The 24,349-nt window shown below is 41.5% G+C and overlaps 1 protein-coding gene across 5 annotated transcripts in view; it reads left to right on the top strand.

Moving 5' to 3' along the window:
• FAM13A (family with sequence similarity 13 member A) overlaps window positions 1–24,349 on the top strand; it is a 108,391-nt gene that overhangs the window by 69,696 nt on the left and 14,346 nt on the right. For all 5 annotated transcript variants that reach the window (XM_065736435.1, XM_065736432.1, XM_065736433.1 and 2 more), the window contains 6 exons: window positions 5,043–5,087; window positions 6,656–6,835; window positions 9,687–9,873; window positions 13,275–13,351; window positions 14,011–14,053; window positions 19,056–19,206. In XM_065736435.1, the coding sequence (XP_065592507.1) occupies window positions 5,043–5,087; window positions 6,656–6,835; window positions 9,687–9,873; window positions 13,275–13,351; window positions 14,011–14,053; window positions 19,056–19,206 (683 nt within the window). The remainder of the gene's footprint in view (window positions 1–5,042; window positions 5,088–6,655; window positions 6,836–9,686; window positions 9,874–13,274; window positions 13,352–14,010; window positions 14,054–19,055; window positions 19,207–24,349) is intronic.

Genomic DNA, 24,349 nt, shown 5'->3' with positions numbered 1-24,349 from the left:
GACTGACTGTTCTAGGGAGTCATGCCTGAAGGGCATTTATGTTCCAAAAGTTTTTGTAATTAAACCTTGTGGGAATGAGAGTTGAGATAGTTGTTAGAAGTACTGTGGATTTTTTAATTCCATTATATGAATGGGAATGTGAGTAATAATACTGAGAAACAGTTTGCAGTTTCATTTCATGTAATTAAACAACATCTGGCAAAGGCAGTTCCCTGTAAGCACACTTTTGCTCAACACGTGCAATGAGTTTTTAAAAGACAGGGAATCTAGAGACATACTTGGTGTCAGAATATCTGCGTTAGATTTGACATGAGTCATGTAGATGCTTTCAGAGTCATTTCCTAATGAGTACAACCTGAGGTAAGCCAGAGTCATATTAAAGTGGAAAAAGGCAAAAGCTTTGAAGTGTGGGAGCTTCCTTGTTAATATACAGAGTGCTAAATCAAAATCAGGATGAGTGCTGGCATCACAAGCAAGGTCTAAATTGCGTTGAATTCAGGGCAAGATGTTGGGTGGTTTCACCTGTTACAGCATTTCTTTTCTCTGTAAGTACTAATATCCTGTTGGATGTATTTAATGCAGCTGACTGTTTACCCTTTTAACAGTTGTTACATAAGGCAACTCATTTTACATAATACGTGTCGAGCATTCCTAATATATTGGGTAAGATGTTTTACTGTATTTGCTGTCTTCTACATCTAGTTGATCAGAAGGGTGTGTGGCTTCCTACTGAACACTTCTTGTTGGTGGGACATGTAGTAGGAGTTCCTAAAGTCAACAGCAGCATGGGGCTCTTTTACCAGTGATTATGTTATGGGATGTGTACTGTTCTCCTTTATTGTATAGCCATTGGCTGAAAACAGATAGAAGGCTGCTAGGTTCCCCTGTTCTCATTGTCCAGCTGCTGTGTGGATCTCAGACCGAGGGACCCCTGTGTGGTGGAGATGTAGGGAACTGGGAGTCCTGATTTCATACCATGAGCCAGGAGGACTATCTCACTAAGCACCCTATTTGTTCAATGGAAGAAGGTGATCTATGCCAGTTTGAATCAGGAGCCAAATGTGGAGGCTGTGGATGGCCCCCAAAGGAACATTTATGTTGTCTGGAGAGGATCGTGCAGTCACAACGATCTAAATTTGCAGAGGTGCATTGGATAGCATGTAAGTGCCCTTTGGGGCTGTCTCTGCTTCAAACAGTAGGTGTCAGTGTGCACCCAACTTGAAGTACAATACCAGTGCACAGGGAAACACCGCGAATACTGAATAAGGCAGTTTCCTTGGGATTAATTTTCTGCATAGTAAGGAAGTAAAGTAAAATACAGTGTACCACATTTAAAGGGAAGATTATTGAATCTGAAGCTTGCCAAAGTGTGAAGATAATTAGAAACACTGAAAGTGTGTTTTCTGTTCAATGGTTCTTCTCAGTAATTAAGAGCACATCTCTTTTTTTTTTTGAACTCATTATTTTCACACTTTCATGCCAACACAATCTTTCTCTTTGGGAAATATTTGTCAGATGTAGTGGTGGCCTTAAGATTGATCCCATGTGGGTCAGCAGCATTACACCTCACAGTATGCCACTCTCATGGAAAGTGAACCATTAGACAATAGCAATAACTGTGGAAAAGTAAGAATTTCCTGGGTCATGTGCTGGAACTCTGTATTAGGGAGTTCTTGAGAAGTTTCCTATCTGAAATGTTAAAGGAATTTAAACAGGCAGTGTGTGCATTGCTGGAATGACAAAAAGTGAGATTTTTGTTATGGTTGGTGTAAGAATTTTTTATTGTTGCGCTTGGCTTTTTAAAAGCAAAACCAGAAATATTTTTACTTTCTGAAAACAGCAAATGGATTATAAATAAATGTCAGCAGCAAGTGGCCTTTGTTTCAAATTGCCAGTACAGCTTATGATTTAGGCAGTTCAGTATGTCCAGCAATTAAATTATTCACTTTATAAATGAAAACCCTATCTGGGTAAATACTGCACCAGTAAGCCGGTTTGTTCTTGCTGATTCATACTGCACTCTTTTAATACATTACAGCTGATAGGTTTTGCTCAGTAGAGCCTTGAGTGGAAAAACAGGAGAGGGGTTTTGATATCTAATTCAGTTATTTGTTTGCTATAGCAAGATGCCCAATACAGATCAAGGAATGTGTGGTTATTGCATAATGTAGTTCTTCAGTGCATATCTTTAAGTCTACAGTTACTAGCTGGAGTGGCAGAGATTTAATGCCAGCTTTGGCAGAAAGTACAACCTGTCACATACTTGAGATTGAAATGGAATGGAAGAAAAGGCCATAACGTAAAGAACACACCTTGTGTGTGAAGCAAGACATGATTCAGAGGGGTCACCTGAGTGTGAGAGCAGGAGAGGACTTTAGTAAACAAGCTAGAAAACACTGAGAAGTGCCAGAGTTTGGGCTTCCTGAAAGTAAAAGCAAGAACCTCTTCAAGAGTTTCTAGCATTTAAAGTATCTGCACTGATGCAAGTTTTTTGGCTGGCTTTCTGAAAATAAAAATCCCCAGCACTGGGAAACAATCGTGCTGCTTCCTGTTACAGGCAAAAGAAGGAGAAACTAGTTTGTATCAAAAGTCGCTATTTCTCAGTGTGTTCTACAACGGGTGCATAATTTAATACATATGATCTAGCTGTGGAGATAATTGACCGTATCTATCAGTGCAATGGGGCAGACTGGAGGAGAAAATAATTAACCAAAGCAGAACATGATTTCACATTGTCTAGATGTTTTGATGAACAAAGCAGCCCTTCTGAGGCGGCTCCCAGTGCAATGGGGCATGCCAAGAGGGCTCTTCTGGATATGGCTTGCTTGGCCTGCTCTGTGAAGCATAAATCTGGCGATGGACTGACTTTTGCCACCCAGAAAGTTTGGAAAATACCTCAGGATGTGTCTCCCATGCCTGGTTGCTCATCTGAGCTGCAAAATCTATACAGAGCCATGCCTTTCCCTGCACGTGCCAACACGCTTAAGCAAATTCATCACCAGGCAGGCAAGAATCTGAAAGCCTCTGTATATTTGCTGCTTTGTTGTTTGTTTCTTCTTATTATTACTTCTTGTGTTAAGGGGCTGTGTGTTTTCAGTGCTGGTGTGAGTGGTTTGCTGATAGTGACTGTCGGTTGGCCTTGAACATTGCATGTGGGGTTAACAGCACGAACACTCGCATAACATGTCTAGCAGTTCATTAGGTTTACTTAGAACAGGGATTTGCATTTTCACACACTGTCAGCGCTATTAGAAGTAGAAGGAAAAGCTATTTCCTGGCATTTTCTGTCTTCTCTGATGGATTGCTATACCTACACCTTCGGAATGTTTTCAGAAGACTAGAACCCAAACCATCCTGCCTCCTCTTCATCACCTTCCTGATGTGAGAACACAGAAAGGTGTGATATGAGGACCACCCCACTCTGGGTAAATGTTGGGGAAAGTTGATACAGCATTAACTTGTCCGCATGTAGGAGCTGTAGTCGTAAGAGGGGTTTCATGTTACAATGTGGTTTAGTCTACCACAACTAGCAACTTACTTTCTAATCTATGTCTGGCAGGAAACCAGACCTTGAAACATAGTTTCAAGCTCAGAAGAGACCAAGTAGTTTGTGTAAGCAGGAAAGCAAGGAGGATGCTTGAAATGTGAGCTTCAAATGGTAAAGCCATGCAATAGTTAGTAGTCAAGATGTTGCGTGTGGGAAGAGAAGGATCTTGCAATTCTTTTTTTCTATGTGTACTGCTTGTCCGAAATCGTAAGTGCAGCAGTTTAGCACTTGCTTGTGTGTCTTCCATTCATGAACTCATTTGAATGACACAACTCCTCGAGTGTTGTGTAGGCAACGTGGAATCCACTGGGAAATACGTGACTGCTTTCATGCTGTGCCACAGCTCCAGGGAGCTGTGTCTGGACTAGAGGTCAGCAGAGAGTGAGCAAGGCCTGGAAGGGATGAGTGTGCAGTCAGGGTGTGCTGGTTCACCCAAACCAAGGTGAAGGCTGTGGCTCAGCCGAGGAGAGCAGAAGTGCGTGTGTCTGGTTTGTGGCTTGGGGGTTGTGGGTTTGTACTCAAGAGAAGCAGAAAGGAAGCCTTTGGTTAGTTAAGGGAAGCTGGCTGTTACTGGTTCTTCTGCACTGAAACAGTTTGGGAGAAACTCTTGGAGGCTGAAAGCAGTGAATGGCCGCTTTGGCAGAAAGCACTTTGTCCTATCACCTGTCCACACTTCTCTGGAGTTTATCAGCCAGTCACACTTCTAATTCTGCTGATACAGGGAGAAACCCAAATGAACCCTCTAGGCCTGTGATGTGTCTGACTTAATGTAGATCACGGGGGTGATGAATGGTCATGGAGGGTCACGTGCCACCTTATCTGCAGAGCCGAGTCAGCACTGGAGCAGCAGGTGGGATAGGACTTGGCTGAGCTGCGTCTGGCCCTGTGCAGAGGGAGGAGAGCAGTGGCAGCTGTGCAAGGTGGCACGTCAGCTTATTCAGCAGCAAGCAATGACACCTGGAATTCTGTCAGCTCTTCTGAGCCTGAGCACAGCCTGAAAGGGAAAAGAAAAGAATGAAGCACGGATTTTATTTTTAAAAACACGAACATCAGAGAGCCACAGAACGATTTTGAAGTGCAAAGGCTGTTTTCTTTTTCTCCTCAATTAACAGTTAAAAGTTCTTAAATATTAAGCCCACTGTTGTACATTTTCAGGTCAGCCTCAAAAAGCAAAAACTTTTGAGATGAGGTTAAAACAACCTCCTGCCACTGAAAGCTCACGAGAAAGCAAGTGCAGTGTGTTAAAGCGGAAATACTTTCCGTTAGATCTTGGAATGATGGGCAAATGAGTTCTTGAGGATATTGGCATTGTCAAAACGTGCCACGTCACTGTGGGAGTAAAAATTCCTGATGGGGAAAACTTGTGGCATGTGCATGCAATTGTTGATACAGCCTCGAATCTCTAAATCTATTCTTAGTGCTGCAAAGAACAAATTTTGTTAAGGCATTATTGCGCTAGGTAGATGTAACTTTCTCCTCTTTTTGTTTTACACAGCACCCACGTGTCACAAGTCAGTAGTAACATTCCTGCTACAGGAGAGTAAGTGTTTTATTATTTTGTAGCTTTTTTAATTTTTATTATTTTGTATATTTAAAGTTTTTGAAGTATTGCTGGTTATTCTTCAGTTTCTCCACGAGGGTTATTCTTACGCTAATAAAAAGGACATTATTTCCCAAATCCGAGCATCTGCAACAATAGTAAATCACCTCCTCCTGAAAAATTCCCAGGTCCTTATTTTTTTCATTGCACTGTGCCTGTGATGGTTTGGTTAGGTAGATTATGCACATATAAAGAGCCTATTCATGCTCCCCTCATGCTCTTGTTTACACCCTGTCCTGTACCAGCAGAGGACAGAACTTCATCTCTTTGCACTAATTCCAGTGCCAGTGAGAGCAGCAAAGCTGATGAGTTGATGCCCATGCCAGAGGTTGGTGGGTTTGCAGGGCTGATTCTTGTCAAGACATGCTCATCGAGTTGAACTATGTGATTTTTTTTGTTGACATCCTTCAACTCTTTCAGGGGGTTATAACTCTATAGGTGGTTAGCAACACCTTTTGTATATTCTCTGGAGAAGCCAGCCCAGGTGCGGGTTCACATACTTAAAACTACCCAGTTGGAAATTAACATCTTGCAAGTAATATTTTTAGTTATGGAAGAAGCACTTGAAGTTGTATAGGGAATTAGGTCAGGCATGTTTGAAAACCTTCTTCTTCAGCAGACTACTTAAAGCATCGCGAGAAACAAGGGTGGAGCAAGGTGGAACAGAAATGTGTTTCCCAAAGATGTTTTAGAAAGTAAAAGGTGACTCATTTAGATTTTGCCCATAAAACAAAAAAATAAAACTTCCTCTGATTAAGGAAGGAAGGAAATACTATAAGGAAATGTGAGTGCCGAAATGAAGTAGATTTGGTTGCGCTGAAAGTTTGAGCAGCCTGACAGTTTTAATTGATGGAACTCAGAGGCTCCCCTGCTGTGGCTTATGTGGAAGCTCTCGTAGTGCCAGGGGGCATGATAGCAATCTCACACCAGAGTACGCCGAGAGTAGCTGCGGGTGTGTGCATTCATGGCACAAGAACAATTCCAAAACAGCATGAGCTCAGAGCCAGATGCGTTTTCAGTCACTGAGTGGAGCACACTGAGGTGCTGTTAGCATGTTCTCATCCCCCTGTGAGACAGCACTGAATCACCTTGCAGATGACTTGCTGGCTTACTGAGCTCTGTACCATAGGCTTGATCGGTGTCGTTGTGGTTGGGTGGCAAACAAGATCTTGTCAGAGCAAGGAACGTTAAAGAGGAGGGTAAAAGTTAGACACCGATGTTAATGGTTGCAGTAAAGCACCTGTTTTACAGCAGGCTCAAGGAACCCTAGAAATTTTCAAGGACAAAATGAACTGGAAAAGCTCAGCTTCAATGAAGGACCTGAGCATCAAGGTATCCGAAGGTTTTGGCTTAGCTCTTTGCAGATTTCATGGGCCCTAATGCATTTTATTCTGCCTTGCCACTGTAATGAAATATAACGCTCTGATACTCATTCTTTATGTGTTGTTGCAGAGAGGGAGCTCCAGAAACTATTTGAGCTCAATTGACCTTATTTTTCGGCTTGACAGGTATTTAGAGAAGACAATCCGCTCAGCCGTGGAGCAGCATCTCTTTGATGTTCATGGCTCAGGCGGCCAGAGTTCAGAGGACTCTGAATCGGGAACATCTTCAGCCTCTTCTAATGTGTCTGCCAGGCAGAGGAGGCGACAGCACAAAGAGCAGGAGGAAGCCCGGAGAAACAGAGACATGTACGATCCTGATTTCTTCGTTTTGGAAAGTATATCTGATTAAGTGTACCCTAGTTGTGTACTCTATCTAGGCACTGCCTGGTAGTTCTATTAAGAAACGCGCTGGCCCTTGCCCTTGGTTGAAAGTACAGACTGCAGTGCCACTGCAGAGCTTTGTTACATCAGAGAGCTGAGAAATGTGGAGCTGATTAGAGGTAACTGAGTGGGCCAGAGCGTGATAAGAAGCCAGTTATAGCAGTATAGTTGAGTTCTTAATTAAAATATTTTGAAATGTTTCTTTTTGGTGTTAATTGTTCCCAAGCAGTTGGCTCTAGAACCAGTGATATTCTACAAGATAAAAACAACTGCGTTAAAATGCTTTTCTGAATTCAGAATGGGACCGAGTTCTCCTTTTGTATGTACAGGCACAGCTTACGTTCAGGACTATTGAAGAGCCCCGGGAGTTGATCTGAAAGTAAAAATGAGCTTTTTAATTAATGAGAACCTAAGAGTTTTTATCCACCATTACATTAAATGTTATTTAGTGGTAATTTTCATAAAATATCTATCAAAGGGTGAAAATAATACAATTTTTAAAATTTTATCCTGCTATAATTGTGCCTTGTATTGGGTGGTACAAATGTGATATAAACCACCACAGCTTTAAAAAACATATCTTTGAGGAACTGTAACTGGAGAATTTGCAAGCACATCTAATTAGTGCTTACACATACACCTAGCTTTAAACATTGTGCTAATTCTTGCAGTGAGTTTGTACTCTTGACTGTAGTAGTGGATTGCTAGGATGAAGCTATAGGATTGCTAGGATTGCTATAGATGTAGGCTGTTGGTTTGTTGATTTTTTTTATACCGAATTCCCCAAGTCTTGGAGATCTGTATCTTTCTTTACCAAACTGCTTTTGTATAGAACCGTAGCCTTCAGTACTTCAGGTGAATACTGCAGCTATGCTCTTTCCCAGTACGTGTCAGTGTTTAAAAAAAAATATATATAAATATATAAATATATCCTTAGTTAGAAAATGAAAAAGGTCTTTCCCTAGTGAATGGAAATATGCTGTGAAGATAGGCTGGGAAATGACACTTGCGAGTCACCTAAGTAGCTGGCAGCAGCTCCGCAGTAGTTTTTCTTGTTTAGTAGCCCTGCTGACAGGCTTCACAGGTAAGTAGGTCAGAGACTGGCTAGTGTACGTGTTTGGAAGCATATCGTACTGCAGGTTTTTTTTTCAACATTGTGTTACAGAGCATTACAGATCAGCCTGGAGCACTCAAGCCTATCTTGACGCAGTACAGTCCCTAAAGCCCAAGCCAGGAATTTAACACATTGGAAGTTTTAGATGTTGGCTGAGTTTCAAATCATTTTCCCTGGTTCTTGTAGATTGGAGTGCTGGAACTTCTGGGGGTGGATTATCAAAATTCAGAAATCCTTTCAAAACTACTTCCCCCCACCCCTTTGATTGTCAGTGACTTCATCTTCTTGCCTTGTGATGGATCACAAGAGGATTTGTAATGTCACAAGATGGGACTGCAGAATTAATACAGCTAGGAGGAACATTCATCACAAAAATACATTCCCAGCAGTCCCAGGCTTGACAGACTATGATTTCTACAGGCTGTGTATACCTAATTAATCTATTCAGAACATTGTAAAAAACTTTCAGAGAGGCAAATGGACTATCTGAGAAGTTTTAATCTTATAATCTCTTTGTATCTCTCTTCCAGTAGCCAAACCTAGAGATCTGAGATCTAGAAAATCACTGGAACTTTGTTTTGTTTTTATTCTGAATATTTTGTCATGCTGCCACTGTCCGGATACTACAGAGTAACTGCTTTCTTATCACACTACTGCAGGTTAGGAGAAATTCTGCTGCTGTCTTTGAAAGCAGGCTTTGGAGTTGCACAGCACTGGATAAGGCAGCTGCACATAAAGTAGTTAGCAAACATTCCAGTTTTTATGTCAAGTTTAAGCAGCCAGTCTTTAGCCTAGGCAGGATAGTGTTAGTAAAGAATGGGATGCCTTGTTTTTCTTCTGTTTCCACAGTGTAGTTTATCTGTTATGTATGTGCATGCTCATGATTGCATAAAGTAGAAGACCACTAACAGGTTGTGAAGAGAAGTCTGCATGCTGAAGGATCTAGTGGGATGACCGTGTAGGGGAAGATAAGCTGTATGCCAGGCTTATGGAAAGCATACACAAATCCCGCTAGCCCAGAGGGACCCAGCTAGTGTGTCACATGATGACTTTAAGGTAGTTGGCCTATCACTTTCCAGTGCAGCAAAACATTCCTCTGACCTAGTTGTGTTGCTGTTGTAGAAATACATTCCCTTTTCTGTTTTGTGTAATTTCTAAACACGAGTTAGGTGTTTGACTGAACATTGTCTTATTCTTGCATTTGAGAAAATGAGTAAGAGGGACAATTACATGGTGTGTCATGGACTAAAGGAGTTCCCTGCGCCACAATTATGAATCAGTTTTCTGTATTAAAAGCATGTGTCTCAAAGGAAAATATGCTGCATATTGTCTATAAAAATACAACAGACAACTGGGAGTTAGACTAGCTTCCTTCTGAAGTCAGTGGGATTCTCTGTGTTGGCTTTAGTTGGAAGCAAATCAAGTGTTGACATTGGCAGCTTTCTCACCAGAAGTGTATACACCTGGCTTTCACTCCTCAGTAGGATTTAGCATTTCATAGTGTAGTTTGCTGCAGTAGGAAGAACCAGAGATACTGGTTTCATAGGGCGTAGAAGATGTTGCCGGAACTGCACCAGTCAGCATAATACATTTCTGAAATGCTACCATAAATGTAGCGGGAGAGCATTTTAAACATGACTGTAATGTCCTTTTTTGTTTTAGGGAAGTCATCAACAAGGAGAACATTCCATCTGGTTTCAGCAATCTCGAAGACTGTATTCTAACTCCTCAAGAAGTAGAAAAATTACAAGACAACAGCTCTGGATATCTTAATGAAAAGAATAAACCAAAACGGCAGAAATCCAGCACCAAACTTTCAGAGCTTAATGACAACCAGGATAGTCCTGTGGTAAGCCAGCATGCTGAGCTATTTGACACCTTGTATAAGGGTGGGAAAAAGATTTTTTTTTTTATTTATTTCGGAGCACATCTCGTTCCCTTTGGTAGCCACTTATTTAATACGTGCATAAGTGTCTCTTCTTGATTACGGGGAATACTGGTCTCTGCACTTGTAATCTTTGTTAAGAGGCATCCAAGAAGTTATTTTTCCAGTAGGATTCCCTTAGTCCACTGTAGTCGTATTCTCTTTCCGTGTCTTTCTGCTTATGTCTTCTGCATTTAGCAATTACAGAAAAAGGATATAATTTCTTTTTCCCAATTTTTCAAAACTCCTATAAGGTGATTGGAACTTCAGATACAGGATCATCTTTTAAGGTTGAGTTTAATTTTATGTTCCTGTTAAGTTATGAAACCACAGATCACAAATGTCTTTCTGATAAGATGATTTAATGCATTATGTGCCTTTTCCCTACAGTCTACATGTTACTGTCATGTTCACAGTTTGTGAAACACTTTTGGAATGCATTGATCCCAAAGATGTTTTTTCTAGCCAGACTTTACTGGGAATGTATAGTGGGCTCATATATAGTGCTCTAAAAATCTGGAGTGCCGTGTAATTTATGCAGCATATTCTTGTGTAACTTTCACAGTAGAAGAGAGTTTGCCAAATTTTGCAAGCTATAGAATAAAACTGATGTGCCCTCCTTCCCTCTCAGCCAACCAGACGCTGATTGTAGTGTCAGCAGATGACAAACTGTATTTTGCTTGAGTGGGGTTCTGCTTACAGTAGATGCCCTCTGCATCCTGCTGCCTGGTAGCACACATGGATCATGCAGCTACTAATAACAATGAAAGTTGGTGTGGAAAGATCAGAATTCTGAGCTACAGAGCATTTCCTTTTAAGTTTTATTCTGCTCTGAGTTCCTTCTTAATGTAATATTGCATTGTGACTCATTCTGTTTAGGTTAAAAAATTGCAATGGTCTTATGGTCTACCCTGTGCAGAGGTCCTAAGGAGAGGCAGATTTGGCTTCTCTCTGTGATAAAAAGAAGCAAAGATGCCAACAACTGTAGACTATGCTTAGATAACACTCAGTATCAGTAACCTACTGGTATGTGATGTTTCGAGAAAGAACGCAGTCACATAGACATGCTTCTTTGTGTCTTGGCTTGTAGTTATGGGCTTGAAAGCAGGCTAACGTCAAGTGCTTAGACTTTTCTGTGCTTCTTCTATGTACCTGTGCAGTGTACAACAGCTTCAAAGGAACTAAGAATTTGATCCAGGATTTGGGGAAGGAGAGACCACCAAAAGTTTCCATTAAGAGTGTACACTGAGGACCTGAAACACATTCATAAAATATTTAAAAGTTTGTGAAAGATATGTCCTCAGAATTACCTGTCTGCACTGTACTTTGCCCTGACCTTCATTTTTTGGATTGTTTTTGAGTTTTGGAGGGACAGAGGGTGAAAGCAGCATATAACAAACTGGCCTCACACAAAGAGCGCTTTGGTGGTTATCCTGTCAGTATGGTCCTTGCTTGCTTTGCCAGAAGTGTCACAGTGGAACTGTCAAATAGGAACACTGTTATGAAACAGCCTGCTGAGAGTATGATGTTACTCTTTATGAAATGAAAGCACAGGCTGCTCTTTAAGCTTTCATGAATGCACTTATTTAATACTTACGTATCTGAGACTGCCAGCAGGATGCAATGTGCGGTGGCTTAGCTTTCTTTTGGCTGTATCTTTACCCTTAAAATAATCACCCAAGTTGGATTAGCTCCCTGAGGTATAACAGGACATAACCTGCTTTTACAGGTTACAGTCTAACAGGACTTTCCCATGAAAACATGATTGTGATGTAGTAGTTTCTTCCCCACCTTTTTTAATCTTCCTGTTCTAGCAACAGAGCCTGAAAGAATATGTAGGACAGAGTGTGGAAGCTCTCCTCCTAACTGTCGAAGTGAATCTGACTCGAATGTGCAACTCAGCAGTGGAAAAACGGTCAGTTCCGCTGGTTCAAAGCGAAGGAGCTTTGAAAGCTTGTAACTGCACTTGAGTCACAGTAGCCAGGTTTCACTAGGAGGTGAAGAATCTCATTAAGCAAGGCTAGAAGGGCTGGAGGTGCAGAGGGTGAGAGGAGGCTGTGGCTGCCACTGCAACCCCCCTCCTCTCTGCACACTTCCTTCCTCTTCTTTAAGGGAGACTTGCCCAAATACCAGAGCAGAAAACCTCCTGGTCGTGTGCCCAAAGTGGCAACATTCAGTTTTCCTGTCTGGGCCTCTGGTGTGTTGTGTGCCATGTTTAATTTCTTTAAGGTTTACAAGAATGCACTCTAGTGGCAGTGTCGAGGCAGTTTTGAAGCATGTTTCCACTATGAAAGCACTCAGTCCCAATCCCTTCACTTCTCCTTACTTTTTTAAATTTCTTTTTGTAAATGCTTTATGACTGAGTCACTGTCAACAGAAAGTAAAATAGAATTACTACATTATTACATATGGACACAGTGTGTGCGACAAGGTTTTATTTAGAAAAAAAAAAAGTATTCTGACCATTTGAGATTAAGGGTTTGATTTTTCCTGTGAATTTCACCATCAGTAACCTGCAAGAGCACTGCTGCCTGTGTGCAGCATGTAATTCAGTTCGTATTTCCAGAGTGAGAGTTCAATGGCCGCATTCCTCAGCACCTTTAAAATACCAAAATAAAATAGAAAGCTACCTTTTTGCTTGCAGGCTGAGAAATCCAAGCAGACACGTTTCACTCTTGAGATTCCGGGTAGGGTGAAACCAGAGGCATAAGTCTTATGTATTTCCATCAAAGACATACCAGTGTTTGGCTTGTCTTCACAGTACTTTCTCAGGCCCTCAGGGGACATCAGAGTTAATACTGCTAATGGTTACCAAGACAATTTTGGTACATGTTGTCATGATCAGTTAGATTTCTTGCCCTGCATTCATATTAGCACAGCTTAACGTTACCTCTGTGCAGACAGCAGTCTCTGTGTGCTCCTAACGCTTCGAGAATACAGAAGGGTTTGTCTAAGAAGGAATATTTTCTAAGCTGAGCGTAATGAATGCTGTTGGGATGCTCTGGATTTTGGTACCTGCTCTGGCAGGATGTTTACATATCCCAGACTTGCTCTTCTTACTGTATCAGTTCATAAAATAGGAAGTGCAGGATATCATTCAGCATTATTCTGTCAGGCATTTTGAGGTCATCTGATGAAAGAGACAAAAGAAGCAGTGAGTTGTTTCTTCTGCAAGTTGTTTCATTATGCATGTATAACAGGGAGTATTCTGATTGTTGTCTTGTTCCTAGCAGTCCTGTTGGATATTTCTGTATTCGATTAATGGCTTCTGGTTTTAGTCTGTTTCTCACATATATTTTACTGCTTTAACATTTACTGTATTACAGAGTATGGAAAGCTTCAGCTTATCCAGGCCTATAGACAGAACAGGACCTGATGACATGGAAGTTTTATCGGAAGAAAGGTGATTTTTATTCTTTTTTATTATTATTAATTATATATTCGTATATATATATATATATATGCACTTCACTTTCCCTGTGATTGTGGTAGGGACAGAATAGGAGGGTCACATTTCATTACGCTGCAGAACAGAGTTACCTCTGCCATCTTAGCTTCAAAATAGAATTGTATGGAGGCACTGCTCACACTGTATGTCAGCAAGTCTTCTCGCAGCCTGTAAGACTTGAAAAGAAGTTAAAATGTAGGCACCTGAACCTGCATGCTCCTCACAGGGGACTGCAATGAATGGGTGCATGTGGCCTGGCCTTTGGCTTGCGAGTCAGCCCCTTTCTTTGTGCTCCGCTCTCCTGTGAGAGCTGTGTAATAGCTTCACTTAGCTCTCCTGGTATGACATTTCTCTCCACAAATATGTTTGCCGAGTGAGGTGTATTTGTGTGTATTGAAGGCTCAAACAGCTCCTGAGAAGAAGCAAAACAGATAGCTTAGCATCTTGAAGTGCTGTAAGCCAGCGTCCCTTCATTTACTGAAATGCATCAGCAAACGTGGAGTATTGGAATTATCTGAAAACATGAGTGTACATGAGTCCTGGCTGTTTTTATTGCAAGACAAGTGTGCTTTTCTATTTGTAATATGTTTATTTTGTTTTGTTCTGTTTTGTAGCAAAGAAAGTGAAAGCGGTGAAGGGTTTTTCAGGCACTCTCAGGTTGGTAATCTCTTTTTATTTCATTTCAGTTTTGTGGGCTCTAAATGGGCTTTTTAATTGAGTAGATACAAGCAGTTAGGCGTGTTCTGTATTCCCAGGGAAATTGTTGTTGCTCCCAGAGAAACGAAGTTAACATTTGCTTTTTCTTTCCTTCCCCTCTCCTTTTTTACTTACATAATCTAAAGAGTCTCTCAACCACTGATGGGCCTGAAAGCATCTGCCTCATTCCTTTCAATCCCTCCTTGCCAAAATGAGAAGCATGAACTGAAGTCAAGCACTGTGGTTTGAGTGATATTGCATTCCTTTGTAGTCATTGTGAATAGGGTGTATAACTGATTATCTCCGGGGGTAGTAAGATTAGCTTGTGCCTCTTGGTTTATCTAAAATAATTTTGGTCTTTCATTTACGATTTCTCCGGTGTGGCTTGTTGTCTGATAATGCAGGTGTCCCTGATTGTTTGTCTTACAAAACTGGATTGACTCCTGCTTCTCTCTGAGGGATGGTGGTTGAAGTGAATGTCAGGAAGGGAATTGAAGGGAATTTGGCATTCTTCCTTTCTTCCTTCTCCTCTTTCTCTCCCTCTCTCCTCTTTCTCTCCCTCTCTCCTCTTTCTCTCCCTCTCTCCTCTTTCTCTCCCTCTCTCCTCTTTCTCTCCCTCTCTCCTCTTTCTCTCCCTCTCTCCTCTTTCTCTCCCTCTCTCCTCTTTCTCTCCCTCTCTCCTCTTTCTCTCCCTCTCTCCTCTTTCTCTCCCTCTCTCCTCTTTCTCTCCCTCTCTCCTCTTTCTCTCCCTCTCTCCTCTTTCTCTCCCTCTCTCCTCTTTCTCTCCCTCTCTCTCTCTCCTCTTTCTCTCTCTCTCTTTCAATCCGCTGTGCACTTATTGCTCCTGTCTGGCAGGGAAGGTACAAGAGATGATTGTTGGGCCGTAGCTGCCGTTCAGGGTCCCACGTAACCTCTGCAAGGGTTGCTCAGCACATGCTTTGATCCTTTGGTTAGGCTTAGCCAGATCTTCTGCTTTGCTCCCAGAGAGTCATTAATCCCCAGGTTTCCTGCACATGGCAGCACTAATTCCTGGCAGCTCAGACTTGTGAGCTGTTGCATTTCCCGGAATATAAATTCTGCAACACCTCCAAATTCTTTTTGCACGTGGAGAAGGTGCTGTCGCTGCCACACCACAGTGTGCTTCCACTGAACTTTTAAATTAGTCTGGGGGAGATGTGTTTGAATGTGAAATCTTAAAATAAACTCATAAGGAAGAGTCTTAAAATTCAGTACAGATTGTGGGAGGGGATGTAACCATAACCATTATGACCCATAAATTTCGTAAGAGATGGTGTTATATAGGTATTACAAGGTCAAGAAAATGTTACATTCCTGCAGGGTAGTTTAACACTCTGTGTCCCTTAAAATCCTTATGCTTAGTGCAGCTTAAAAACATACCTTTTGTAACAAACAAATATTTGGAATGGGGAAGGCACTTAGTTACTTCTTTTTCTTTCTCACTTGGTCTGTCAATATTAGTAAAGATATTTGGATTTCATCTTAGCTAGCGTTTTTGCAGACCTAAGGCAGTGAAAATACCTTGAAACATATGTCCTACATGAGTTTTGAGTGGCTTTGTAGCATTTACAATATGCCCTTGGAGTAGCTAGGCTCCAGGATGGAAGTAAGTGGTTTCTAATACCACAGTTTTGTTGAAGGAAGTTGTCCTAAACAGATCTGAGTGTGACTTACTGAGTAAAGGTCTGCATGCTGCCTGAGAACCCTCACTCTAAGTGACATTGTTTACCACAGTGTTGCCTATGCTTCAAATGTAATAACACAACAATGTTTGTCAACTTGTTAATTGTTTATGATATTCAGGTAGTGTACTAAGTCTGGAAACTGGAAAAACTTGTACTTCTTCGTCTGGTGGCAGGAAAGCAGGAAGAGAACTGCAGAGGTTTTCCATCTGCTAACTTTGGCCACATAATCCACTTTCATTACCAAGCTCTTCTGCAGATAGGAGTACACAGTGCAGAGAGTTACATTGCATTTATTTTCATAAAATATTTGAGGGTGGGGTATTCTTTTGGTTGTTAATGTAACAAAGTACTTAATTTTCAAGATTGCCCCAGCACTGCAACAAGGATAGGGGAGAAATGGCGTGACTCAGGACTAAAGCAGCAGAGTGTGACTGCGTTCTTGCATTGAATTATATTATCAGAAGTTGCTTAAGAATGCTTCTTGCTGGTGGTTGCAATGGATGATGAGATGTAGGGGAAGTGTATCTTTTGTATATATTTCATTTGAATCCACATACAACTGAACAGAACACAACATCCTCCTGATCTGAAGTCAAAGATCTGTTGGCATTCATTTCTAGCTGCTGGAGGTACTCTTTATGCTGAATCTCCTTTTGAGCAGAGATAATGAAAGCAGTGAATTATCCCCAGGTTATTTACATCTGTAGTTAGTAGTAACTGCAAAGCATGGCTGCAAAAGCAGTTTCTAAGAAGCATAGTCAAGTGTCTGGTTTGTGCACATCCTGAGATCAGGAAGCAGCTACCCCTTTACTTTGCATGGCATGACTTTTCCTAAAGCAAGGTAGTTCTGCCTTGAATTTTGTCCTGCAGGTTGGCAACTGGTGGCATCAGGAAGTCAAAGAAAACAAGCTATGAGGATACTAAATTACCTCCCAGTCTGTGGGTTTTAATGCAAAGAAGGTTAAACATCTGCCTTCTTGTGTCTCCTGGGTTTATACCACCATTATTCTTTGGAACACCTAATGATTTATTCATTGTATTAGAGACTACATCACTGAGCAAGCGAGCACAGAAAGGACAGTCACTAGCTGCAGGCACAGCACAGGCCTGATTTAAAACGTTTGCAACAACTGAAGTGACTTTAGCAGGAAGACATGGATGTAACCCTACTAATATATCTGTAGTGGAAGTGCATCTGGAAGAGTGTCCTTTTCTCTTACAAACATCTTTTCAGAGTCGCAATGCGTCAGGAGATTGTACACTCTTTGTAAAGATATTTACTTCTGTGATTAGTATCAGTGATGGTAACGATATAATATTTTGAGGTTGCTGCCTTTGAAGTTGTTAAAATGCAGGTAAGCTCTTCACACTCGTTACGTGCTGTTCTTAATAGCATCCATTTGAAGCTTATCGCTTGATTTCTTTCAGCCTTAAAGTACTATGCTGGCAATTTAAGTACAGTTTATAAACTGGTACAGTTTGTTCTCTAGCAAGTGCAAAATACTGCCTGTTTCTGGCCACTGGCCAGTCTTTCTGTTTATAATGTACACTTGACTATTTAGATCCTGGCAGGAAAAGGAACTAAAATTTCACTGGACCTTAAAGTAATATTTAAGTCCTCCCAACCTAGAAGCAGCTTAAAAGTTGTTGAGTGGCGAATTAGCATTTTTCCATGTACAGCTTTCACAATAACCACATTTGTAATCAGATTTAGCGTCAATCTGTACGAGTTATTAGTGACTTGGCAAACTGTCACTTAGTGTTTCCTTTTGTTATAATGTTTTTAAAAGGTGATTTATTGAAATGAAAAGGAAATACAAACCTTATACAAATACAACGCAGAACACTATTTACTAATACTAGGATGTTCATCCAGTTTGATGGGATTGAATCCAGATAAGAACATTCTTCATTCAATGTGTGAATTGGGCAGGGCTTTTTTTTTTTTCCTTCTCTGCATGAAGTTTACTTGTTTTTTCTCAGCTCAGAGGAAAAAAAACAGTGTGTAAATAGATTATCAAAATACCTGTGGGGGAAAAGCTTTATGTTGCTTACCTGCTAAACTGTACTTGAGAGAGCTACGCCTCAGCTGTTCTTACCAAGACCAGACACTTCACGTTCAAGTGTAATGCTATCCATTCTCATAACTCTGTGTCTGCCGGGTTTAGACGTGTCCCGCTACGTGTTTATGCACATGTTTTACCCTTCCTGTTCCCCACAGCCCTCTGCGAGCCATTACAGCTCGTTTATTTTATTGTGGTCAGACTGCCTGTGTCACGAAGCCCTGTTCTAGCACACGTACAGTGTACCTGGGTTATGTGGATGGCTGAGGTTTCCTCCACAAAAGCACACTCTGTGTGGTGTGTCAGGATGAGTAGTGGTGAGACAAGCAGCAGTTCCCTCTAGGTAGCATTAAATTATGAATCATTTACTTGACGGCATTCTGTTGTTGTTGCTTTTTTCCTTTTTTTTTTTTTTCTTAAGTCATTGGATGCTCGTGTGCATTTTTTGGCTCGTTCCCAGAGTCCGCACTGCTTTCCAGCTGAGATGCCAAACCCCACTGCCATTTGGATTTGCGCAACACTGCTTTAATACCCAGAGCTCCTCCATAAATAGTTCTGCTCTCCCCACGCCCAGCTAGAAAACAACCACAGGAAATCGGGGAATGTGCAGCCTGCACAGCTTAGCTGGCACTAATTGATCTGAGCCAGCATAGCCTGCATGAGAGCGTTTGTGTACGCAGCCTGTACTGCTGGCTGCCTGCAGCTGCTACCACAGGAGCTCCAGTGCCTGCTTTTTAGGAGACCGCATATTGCCTCAGCCTTGCAGCAGCGTTTTAGTTCCTGTTCCAGGGTGCTGCACTCCTGTAGGAACTCTTTGCAGCCTCCTCTTCCCTCTCTCCCTTCCTCCCTGCTGTCCCCCCTCCCTTTCACCCCAATCAATCAGCAGAGGCTTTTTCAGCTGCATGCGGTTGTCAGGGCAGGCAGCCTCGGGAACTTGCTGTGGCTTTCTAAAGAAGGGAAAATTCAAGGAAGGCAGAAAATTCAAGGAAGGCAAATAGCCAGATGTTTTTATCAGCGTGAGTGATCAGTATGCGGGGGTCACTGCAAGGGGCTTTGAATCTGGAAGTGGAAACGTCCGTTTCTTTTTATTTTGACCTTTTTATTTAAAAGCATGAGCTTAGTGCTGCTGTGACTGCAGGGGGTTTTTCCCTCTTCTTCATCTTGATTTTTTTTTCTCTCATTCCTGTGGGAATATAGCAGACTTCAAGTATGAAGATTCAAGAACACCCAAGCATTCCTGAAAACAAGCTGCAAAGGAGTCAAGATGCTGATGATCAGGAAAACAGCTTTGTGTCAGAAGTGCCTCGGCTGGATTTGACAACGCTGTGTGATGACAACAACTGGGAAGGTAGGATTTGTGTCATGGCTGTTTAAACGAGTTTAAGTAGAGAACGTAACCTCTGTGGGCTGGATATATCTTTATGTGCTAAAATTCGCTTGCCAAAAACAACAGGAAATCAATTTTGTCCTGATTATGGAACTGAAAGTTCAGAGAAATTAGAAGTGAAAGTCTAAACGGTTGCTAGTTCCACTTGTCCCTTTAAGAAATGAAATTGTTTTGTTCTTGAAGTTACTTTCATGTGCTGTTTGGTACTCTAAGTCCCCGTGTGCTTTAGGATAACTAATTTCTTGATGGCTGGTTTCTTGACTACTAAGCTGGAACTGTAAGTAATAGTGCTTACTTCAAAGAAGCTGAATTTTTCACAGTCTGGAAGGAACTTGCTTCTTTCTCTCTATTCTTCTACTTCAGTTCTTATTTGGAAGTAAAGATGCAGAAGGAAGGTACAGCTGGGAGAAAAATGGCTGTCTGTCTAGAACTTTATACCTTGGTAACTCTTAGAGACAACATTTTTTTGATGTACACTGTGAAAAAATTGTGATCACAGACTCAAAGGGCAATATAAGATTGCTTGTGGTTTAGATTATTTTATTAGTTTATTAGCACTCATCTCCAGAGTGTGTGCTTACTTGTATGTTTGCCCTGTCTTAGGTTAGAGAATGAAATCTCATGCACAGTGTGAGTGTTGTGAACTTCCATTTCTTCTGAATAGAGAGGAACTGAGGGAGTCCATCATCTCTGTGATCAGAGCTCTTCTCACTTACTGGATGTGTCTTTCTCTTTTCTACAATTAGTTGTCCTGCTTGTTTGTGCTTTAGAAGTGAGAGAGAGGCTTTGTCAGGGAAGAAACAGGAAGATGAGGGCTTTGTATTGTAAGAGTCAAAGAAAGAGGGGAAAGGTTTATAACTAAGTTGATTAATCTAAAGAGGAACACTGAGAAGTTAAATTCTCTGGTCCTGCCTTCACAGCATACATGACGTGCTGGATTTTGCCTTTCTGTCTAGTTATGACACCTTGGGCATGAGTAAAGAAAAGCCACAAACCCTGGCTGCTTTTGATGCATCCTGGCTGCCTGTCACCATGGACAGAAGAGAGTTTCTCTACTCGCTTATTAGCAGGGATTCCCTGGGTGATATCACCAGGCGTGCAGCACAGCTGATCAAAGCGCTGCGGAAGGGCTCCCGCAGGGCCTTGGCTGCCCTGATGTTGGGGAGGTGCCAATCAGCACGGTCCCTCAGGGCCTAGGCAGCCCTAGTGAGCACCTCTGTGTTCCCAGGGGTGATGTGTGGCTGCAGCCATCATGTGAACCTTGGGAAATAAAGACTTTTTTCTCCCCGGTGCACGCCTGTGGCAAGCTGCGTTACTAATGGGAGTCATATGAGTGTGAGAAGGGGACAACACAGTTCCCTTCTGTCCAGCAGGTTTTCCCATAGCGTGGAGTACATTGCACCTTGGTACAAATCCTTCTTTGTGGGTGTGCTCTTGTGTTTGGATCCCAGCTTTCTTGCACTGCAAATATGAGTCAGGATTTATGAGTGCCTGTGACTGCAGTTGAGTGCTTCTTTCTGAGTCTTCTTCCATTTTCTTCAAATATTTTGTGCAAGAGGAAGAGGTGGGCAGCTGCAAGCACATCAGCCCTAGAGGGAGAGAGATGTGTCTTCAGTGGTAGTAATGACAAGTTATTTGCTGTAGCTTTGGGGTGGGTTCCTTTGCAGGAACTACTCCAGGAGGTGCAGGGTGTGGTGTGACCAGGGCCACTGGGAGAGCATCTGCATGCTGAGGGGGCAACATCATCAGCTGTAGCTGTCACTGCCCGAGGAAAGCCTTAGAGAATGGGCACAAAATTACATAAGACAGCCTTGTCTGCTGACTAGCTTTTATTCTTCACTAGGGAAGATTTCTCATCGTGTTAAGACCAAAGCTGACATAAAGAACAGTATTTCAGGGGCGCTGGACTGTAGTGGCTGCCACGTGAGCTTACAGGGTTATTCTAGAAATAATTTCTACCTGATTATTTTTAGTGTTTACTGCACAGTCAGACTTGCACACAAGAGAAGAGATTAGCTATACTTCTACAGGATACGTTCCCCTTGCTGTGGATTGTGTTGGAATTGAATGCCATGAGTGGGAAGGACACTATGTTCTCTCAGAATCCAGTGCTATTGTGCAGAATTCTTACCAAATGTTACTAATTCAAGAGCAGAATTTGTTATCCTGCCCTCAAGGAAAATCTGGAAGCATGTTGCTCTCCTAACAGAGGCTGGCCCTGTCATCAGCTGAAGAGCTGAACAGATAGTTTAGTAAGTTGATCTGACATGTGTGATTGCTGCCTACATCGCCTCATTACTGAGGTTTTAAAGAAGGGTTCTGTAGATGAAATTTGAAGCAAATTTTGCAGTAGCGAACACAAAACAATCAGCAGACGTTTTTCTTTTAAGCTTAATAAAAGGAAAGGCTAAAAGCAGAAGTTTAAAATGAATAAACATTCTGTCCAGTTTTGAGAACCCACGTATTGTAGCAGTGAGACCCTGAGAGTGAAGCTGATCTCCAAATAGTTTTGAGACGGATTTAATTGATGTTTTCCCATGATAAGAAGCAAGGTAATGAGAAGGAAAAAAAAGAGTGTAGCGGGAGAAACATTGTTCTAGGGTTGTTTTTAACAGTAGACACTTAGATAGTTGTATTTGTGTGCAACGCACATAAATCAGAAGGTGGTGAAACATGCTGTGTTTTTATCACCACATGTAGAAGTGAATAATTTCATTGTTTATGAATTTTGTTTTATAGCAGCAGTATTAAAAAAGATTGTTGTTTATTTTGGACAACACTAGTAACAAATTGCAGAATTGTCTGGATAGCTGGGAAGTGTTTCATCTCACTGACCAATTTAGGGTAGCTCCTTACTTGGGCCATTGTTTCTCATCTATTTAGGAAGAGTTCTGACAGTGCTGTTTAAAGATGTAAAACACGTTGTTATTGACCAAGTGAATGTTTTGAGGTTTTGAATTGCTTTATTCATCTCAATATGAGAAGTCTTTCTGGAGTCTTTCAAGGGGGATTTAGTGGTAGGACCTCAGGTGTTGTAATTAGTTTAGGCTTTTTAATCCCTCCAGACCTACTTCATTTCACAGCAGTGAAAATTGTAGCCTCTTGAGGCTGTCATGTGTGTGCTGAAGCAGTATACATCAGTTGTATGGCTCCAGAGAGGAGCACACAACCCTCAGTGGCCTTTTGCTGGCTGTACCTCTGGGCAGATGCACATGGTGGTACCCCTCTGCTGGCCCTGCAGCCCTCACTTGTCCTGTCACAAATAATCAGCAGAACAACTAAAGAAGAAATAAAAAGTCAGGCATCCATCAGCAGGATGGCATGGAGCTGACCCTACCGAATTTGGTTACATTCATTTTTCTTCTTGGTTGGTGCAGGTTTATTAATAAGGCCAGTCCTTTGTGTGGCAGATTGGTAGAGAGGCTGTGCTGCAGCGACAGACGTATGAATGCCTACAGAGTTTTGCAGAGCAACACCTGGCAGATGGCTGACAGCTTTGTTAAAAGATTAGCTGGTTGTGAGATTGGAGAGGAGTGCATCGCTGCTGAGGGTCTGCAGGCCCCATAGCAGTGTATTTCATTTCTGTGACTACTTAGAAAAGGCACACCTGAAAGAAACGTGATGAGAGTGACCAAGAAACAGAAAATTAGCTCATCTTTTCTCTACGCTGGCATGGCCATGGCGGTTAAATATTCCCAAAGCTATTCATTTTTTCATGCAAGGTTTTTATTACGAAGAAAATAAGCACGTAGAAGGAGTATAGAGACTTGCTCAGCAAGAAGGATCTGTTCAAGATAGAGGAGTACAGGTAGCTGCTCTGTCAAGTCAGAGGCAAAGGAAAGGCAAAGCATTTTCATTTTTTACTGAGACTTCTATTCGCTTGGCAGAAACAGCCACAATATTAAAACTAGTAACAGATATTTCAAACCTGAACCATAAGTCCAGAAATCTAGCAGCCTTCGGAAAGGGCTTAAAACTTTTATATATGTATTTTCTGTAGATAAGTAACAAAAGAGGCTATAGCTTCTGTTGGGCTGGCTTTGGTTGATTGTTCTCTATCAGGAAAGGAAGCTCCTTACCCTGAGTGGGTTACTATTTGTTTGTGCAGTCCAAGCTTCTGGCACCTCACCCATATAAAGAACAGGACAGTCAGTCTGCAACTCTGATCCAGTTCATGGTCTGATGTAGATAAGATCCGTAATTCTAAATATCTCAATATGTTCCTTTATTATTTGCTTTGTTCCTTTTGTTTATGTCCCTTTGTTCCCGTGTTTATATGTTCCTTTATTATATGTTGGGGGGAGGAGGAGGAAAGCATCGTTACTCATTTTTTGTTCTGATGAGGTTTTTCTTCTAAACATCTACAGTCAACAAGGGAAACAACTTGCCATGGAATCTTTCCATCTTCGATTGAGAATGAAAACCAGCTGATTTTCTATAGCAAGCATTTCTTATGTCAAATTTGACTTCTCCTTTTAGGCTGTTTTTTTCCTTATCTTTCTATATACTTTCTCCTTTTGGATTCGACTTTTGGGCACTACTTATGTTCACTTCAGGGCAAAATCACATGCGTCATGCATGCTTGGTAATGGCTTTTTTTTTTTTAACTGGTGTGGTAGAAGCTTTATTTGGTTACTGCTAAATATACTTCTGATTTCTCCTACGTTTCTTATATGTTAATCCTATGAGGGTGTTATTTAATGATTTCCAAGAGCAAATTCTATTTTGGTGTGAGTGTATTCCGAAAACTGGAATTGAAAAATGTCTTGAAGAATTGCATATATCACTTACCTCATTCCTGCTAGTCAGATGTATCAGATTTGTTCCTTTTTTGTTATCAGCCATTAATTTGCTGCAAGAGATCATGTGAGGACCTGAAATTATGAGATTCTGGTAAGGGTCAGAGACCAAAGTGACACTGTTTGGGTGAATGTTTTGCCCTTAGTTTCCTCTTTGTTCTTGAGAATATCTTTTCAATTATTAGGTACCACCAAGGTGAATGTAGCTTAGAAACAACTCATGTTCCGGAAGTTACTTAAGGGAAATACAGGCTGCATGAACTTACGAATCCATGGCAACGCAACCTATGTCCATCTGAGTTTTG

Source organism: Cyrtonyx montezumae, unplaced genomic scaffold, assembly GCF_038088225.1.
Source record: "Cyrtonyx montezumae isolate F1298 unplaced genomic scaffold, pur_monq_1.0 scaffold_2, whole genome shotgun sequence".
Lineage (NCBI taxonomy): Eukaryota > Metazoa > Chordata > Aves > Galliformes > Odontophoridae > Cyrtonyx > Cyrtonyx montezumae.
The sequence above is the reverse complement of the archived record's forward strand: the minus strand, read 5'-3'. Positions and strand labels throughout refer to the sequence as shown.